Source organism: Mandrillus leucophaeus, unplaced genomic scaffold, assembly GCF_000951045.1.
Source record: "Mandrillus leucophaeus isolate KB7577 unplaced genomic scaffold, Mleu.le_1.0 Scaffold12, whole genome shotgun sequence".
In the NCBI taxonomy this organism is placed as follows: domain Eukaryota; kingdom Metazoa; phylum Chordata; class Mammalia; order Primates; family Cercopithecidae; genus Mandrillus; species Mandrillus leucophaeus.
This window is the reverse complement of record NW_012100320.1, coordinates 8,175,708-8,181,196: the sequence shown is the minus strand read 5'-3', so window position 1 is coordinate 8,181,196 and position 5,489 is coordinate 8,175,708. Positions and strand designations below refer to the sequence as shown.

At 43.8% G+C, this 5,489-nt stretch overlaps 1 protein-coding gene across 5 annotated transcripts in view; it reads right to left on the bottom strand.

Annotated features, from left to right (window-relative positions):
• Positions 1 to 551: 551 nt before the first annotated feature.
• The window catches only part of RPLP1 (ribosomal protein, large, P1), a 5,388-nt gene continuing 450 nt past the window's right edge, over positions 552 to 5,489 (bottom strand). Inside the window, exons 2-5 of one of the 5 annotated variants that reach the window (XM_011968954.1) lie at positions 4,929 to 5,003; positions 3,689 to 3,806; positions 3,457 to 3,550; positions 552 to 562 (exon numbers count right to left, since the gene is read on the bottom strand). In XM_011968954.1, coding sequence (XP_011824344.1) covers positions 3,471 to 3,550; positions 3,689 to 3,806; positions 4,929 to 5,003 — 273 coding nt within the window. In that variant the 3' untranslated portion in view covers positions 552 to 562; positions 3,457 to 3,470. Of the gene's footprint in view, positions 563 to 3,431; positions 3,551 to 3,674; positions 3,807 to 4,928; positions 5,004 to 5,489 lie in introns of those variants that run through there. The other 4 variants (XM_011968946.1, XM_011968960.1, XM_011968937.1 and 1 more) reach the window with 4 other exon arrangements.

Genomic DNA, 5,489 nt, shown 5'->3' with positions numbered 1-5,489 from the left:
ACAATCAGAAGTATGAAATATGAGAAACCAAACCTGCCTGATTGATAAGAATGGGGGGCCAGGTGCAGCGGCTCACCCTTGTAATCCTAGCACTTTGGGAGGCTGAGGTGGGCGGATCATGAGGTCAGGAGTTCGAGACCAGCCTGACCGATATGGTGAAACCCTGTCTCTACTGAAAATACAAAAATTAGTCAGGTGTGGTGGTGCGTGCCTATAATCCCAGCTACTCAGGAAGCTGAGGCAGGAATATCGCTTGGAGGCAGAGGCTGCAGTGAGCCGAGATCGTGCCACTGCACTCAGGCCTGGGAAACAGAGTGAGACTCTGTCTCAAACAAAACAAAACAAAACAAAAAACAAACAAACAGAACGGGGGGTAGGCGGTTTGAGGAGCATGAGGCTTGGACCTATTAGACCTGGAGATTTGGGGAACTAGGGATGGCAACTGTGTTCCTTGTACTGTATGCAAAAGGGAAGTAACAAGTATTGAATGTTCACTTACCTCTTTCATTCCCCAATATGAAGTAGATAGTCCCATTTCCGAAAAGAAAAAGAAAAAAGGAGGCTCGGGAGAACTAGAAAGCAGATGGAACAAAGAGGACTTCATTCAGTATCGGATGAATTGTTAGTAGTTCTATGTATGTATGTGGGTCTTCTAATTTGATTTTCAAATTGTTCTTTAGAAAGACTTTTAGCTATATTAAGATTTCTTAAAAAGCTGGGCCATGCCAGGCAGGGTGGCTCATGCCTACAGTCCCAGCCACTCAGGAGGCTGAGGCAGGAGGATCACTTAGCCCAAGAAAGGCTGCAGTGAGCTATGACCATGCCACTGCACTCCAGCCTGGGCAACAGTGAGACCCTGTCTCAAATAAATTGAGAAAAAAAAAAAAGAAAAAAAAAGCTGGACCAAGAGTATAATTTCAGGCATCAATTCTGTAGTTCCTTACTAGAGAATTTTCTCTCAATGTGTACAGCACTGGAAACCATGAGGAGGTGACAGGACAGCATTCTCTGCTGAGCGTGAGGTTGGCTCTTGGTGTTGCTTTGCTGCAACTGTCATTTGCCATTGATGATGGTTCTTCTCTTCCTCCAAGGGAGAGGGAGAGAATGCAGTCTGAGTGGGGGGAGAAGCCTGGGCCATGCACTTACAGACTGTTAACATTGGAGTCTTGCTAGTGAACATTTTAGTTGATTGGATTGTTTGGATAGCTGAGTTTGACATTTACAATATTCCTAGCTTACCACTTAATGTCTGCTCTTCTAGATGCTGTCCTTTTCCCATATCTTGTTAGTATTCTCTTTAACCCATTCTTCAGCTTGGTGAAGTGTTAGTATTCCCTCCTCTGACACTTGTTCACTCAGCACAAAGAATTCCTACTGTTACCTCTCCAGAACCCTACAGTCATTACAGATGAGGAAGCTGATGCAGGTAGGAGACACGACCAGAAGCATGGGCCATGCTGTTAAGAGAACAGGGACTCAGAGTGGGGTTTTAATCTGGTTCACCCATCCACTTACTAGTTTGTAACCTGAGAGCTTCCACTTCCCCATCCCCAACATGGGGTCATCCTGTCATGGGACTGTTGTGAAGAATGAGATGCCACACAGACGAGCAGTCCTAGCTAATGTTAGCTGTTAATGGGTGAAGGAAAAGCAGGCACTTAACATGTGGATATAGGCTATCACATCCTCACTAGTTCACAACTGCCCTTTAGTACAGGCTGAGAATCCCTTATCCGAAATGCTTGGGACCATTTGTGTTTCAGATTTCTAATTTTTTTTCAGACTTTGGAATATTTGTATATACCTAAGGTTTTTATCTATACTTTATGATCTTAGATAATTTTAGACAGGGTCCCACCCTGTCACCCAGTCTCGAGTATAATGGTACAAACATGGCTCACTGAAGCCACAGGCGAATACCACCGCGCTGCACTGATTTTTTAAAAAATTTCTTGTAGAGGTGGGCATGGATTTAAGTGATCCTCCTGCCTCAGCCTCCCAAACTGCAGGGATCACAGGCATGAACCACCATGCCTGGCCTATGGTTTTAATATACAGGTTGGGCATTCCTAACCCGAAAATCCAAAACGTTCCAATGAACGTTTCCTTTGAGTGTCATGTTGATGTTTCGGATTTTGGGTAAGGGATGCTCAAGCCATATATTAAAAACACAAAACTAGCCAGGCATGATGGCTCATACTTGCAATCCCAGCACTTTGGGAGGTCAAGGCGTGCAGATCGCTTGACACCAGGAGGTTGAGGTTTGTCTACAAAAATTTAGCCAGGCATGGTGGCATGCCTATAGTCCCAGCCACTTGGGGGTGGCTGAAGTGGGATGATTGATTTGAGCCTGGGAGTTTGAAGCTGCAGTAAGCCATGACTGCACCAATGCATTCCAGCCTAGAACCCCTCTCAAAAAACTTAAAACTCATACTCCTACCCATTGTTAACTGCACCTTACTCAAGGTCCTAAATTGTTCACCATCCCATCTTTTATATTTATTACTCTTATCAGATGCATATACTTAAAAAGTCTTTGCTCGAAGTGTTGCTTTGAACATTCCCAGGCATGTATCCTCATGTCCACATGTAGTTTCTCTTGAAGTAGAACTGCCATTTTCCCCAAGTAGTTGCAGTAACTTATACAAATGGTCTTTTTTACATTGACGTGACAGTCCCGGCTAGAAGTCATGCTTTTCATCACTGAATGTCTTCATCTATTAAATGCTAATGCAGATAAGGATAAGACTCATTCATGTGCCTGGCATGTCATTAGCTGCTCTGAATACACAATACCCATGGTTTATTATATAATCCAAGCCTGAAAAGTCGAAATTTCCATTCATGGTATTATTAATTGGCAAACAAAAAAAGCTCTTAGCTTTTGGAACCCAGGCTTGAATCTTGTTTTATCCACTTTGTGTAACTGGGGACCTTAATAAACTATGAAGTAAACTTTCTGCACTCCTTCAGTGTTACCGTAAAACTCCCAAGCATTTGGTGAGACATTACACAGCTAGGTCTTAAGTTTCTTTACAACCTTGGGATGTAGCGGTCAATTCAGCATAGGTCAAAGTTCATTATTAGGCAGGGTTGTATAGGGTAATTACCCAGGAGGCTTTCTAATGCTGGTCTGTATTACCCTCTGCCTCCAGTGGAGGGGACACACCTTATAATCCTCAAGTTTATACAGGTAACCTGGACAAAGCATCTGCTCTGATCCTTCCTCCTGCCACCCCAGTGCAGTTTTTAACACTGTACCATGAGGTGCCTTCTTGTTAGCATCAGGATTGTCTATGATCTCACATCTGGCAACAGTGGCAGGGAAAATCCAGCCTGTGTCATGGCAGAATAGGTTGAAAGCCAACATTACAAAACTGACACCATTTTTGCAGAGCGCATTCCCAAGCTATGGGCAAGACCAACAGCAGTAAAGTTCAGCTTTTTATTGAACACGTTATAAAAGAGATTTAGTCAAAAAGACCAAAGCCCATGTCATCATCAGACTCCTCGGATTCTTCTTTCTTTGCTTCCACTTTCTTCTCCTCAGCTAGAAAAAAAACAGTCAGGTGTTAGATTTCCATACATCATCTGCCTGTGGAAAATTAACGGCAATTTTACCTATAATACTATTTTTTTTTTTAAATCTCTACACTCCTCCCAATACTAGAAACTCCATGTTTCCTACCTGGAGCAGCAGCAGTGGAGGGGGCAGGACCTCCTGCTGGTGCAGCACCAGCTGCTGGAGCAGGTCCACCAGCCCCTACGTTGCAGATGAGGCTCCCAATGTTGACATTGGCCAGGGCCTGCAATACATGTGCATGCATAGGTAAATGCCCAGTTCTGTCCTTGTTACACAGCGCTCACGTACCAAAAACAAAAAGTATCCCCCCTTCCAGGTTACAGTGATCAACCCTTAACACTATATACAGTGGGTTCCACATCCATGGTTTCAACAGTGGAAAAGCATGCGTACCAAACATGTAGACTTCCAAAGTATACAGGAGGATGTGCATAGGTTATATGCAAATACATTTATATAAGAGATGGAACATCCTGGGATTTTGTTATTAGTGGAAGGTCCTGGAATCAATACCCTAGACACTGGCTTTTCTTTGCTAACAGCCAAAACTTAGGTTAGACAGGGCAACACACTACTGTTCAGCTTTGAATCTGATAATTACATTCCTATATGTTAAGAACCTCCTGAGGTAGCTGATTTCCCTCCTTTTAGAAATAACATGTTGGCAAAAAAATAATCTAAACTTCCTGAAACACTCAAATGAATATTCTTTCCACAGTTCCATGTCTCCTCTTAACAGTGAACTCAAATTTTCAGTCTACTAAACAAACATAGGACTTCAAAAGGGGCCTCTTAAAGATGACATAGGTACAATGTTTACAATCTTTCAAAACTCTTTAGAGGACACAACCCCGGAGTTAGATGCTATCAGCTTAACTTGCCAGAGATTAAGTAACCTGTACAATGGAAAATAGCCAGTGCAAGCTCCATGACCAGGAATCTCGTCTTTATTAGTCTTTTATATCCTAACACATAGTACTTACTGTTGTGTCAATGAAGTCCGCTAAACCCAAATGTCCATTAAACCATAGTTTTAATGCAAGAATTTGCTTGCAACTTTAACATGGGTAGTACCTATCTCCCGGGTGATCCTTTTTGGGAATAAATGACCTGATTCAGATTTTTTTTTTTGACCATGGTTTCAGAGCAAAAGGGAAACCAGAGTCTGATAAGACTTGAGAAACTGAAATCTTATTAGCTCCTAGAGATATAAATGCAACCAAATACGCCTAGGAGATCCAGCGGCATGTGAGGCCTTATGGCACTGCTGGAGGTACTTCAGCATGTACACCTGCCCTCGTAAATCAGCAGGCTTTACCACATCACTTTGCCACCATCACCTTACCTTTGCAAACAAGCCAGGCCAAAAAGGTTCAACATTTACACCGGCTGCTTTAATGAGGGCATTGATCTTATCCTCCTACAACAAATAAAAACGTCAATCCATCAAAACGTAGCGTATGTAGTATCTCCAAAACGCTGCAAGTCAAAGGCAAGTCACTCAATAAAAAGTGTACAGGACATGTTCAACCAGCTCAAATATTCTATCAAATATTCTATCACAAGCAAAAGAGATGTGTGCCAGGCGCCCTGCAATGAGGCGAGCCTATCACTGCTGTTTCACGGGCTGGGACTTGCCTGAGTCACGCAGCTATTTTTAAGTTAGAACCTGGAAGGTGGAGCCGAGCTGGGGCGCTATCCTCCACGACCCGGGGAATTCAAGGCAATTATACCGAAAGAAGTCCGAGTAAGTGTCCCTGGGAGAGACAAGGCGCGGGTCAGGGTGCCCAAGCGCTGCGGAAAAGCTTTTCTACACGAAGGATCTTGGAGCCAGAGAGCCCAGCCTCAAGCGCACTCCACGCCCCCCGGGCCCGCACGTGGTCCCGGGGGCCCAGGCACCGCTCTG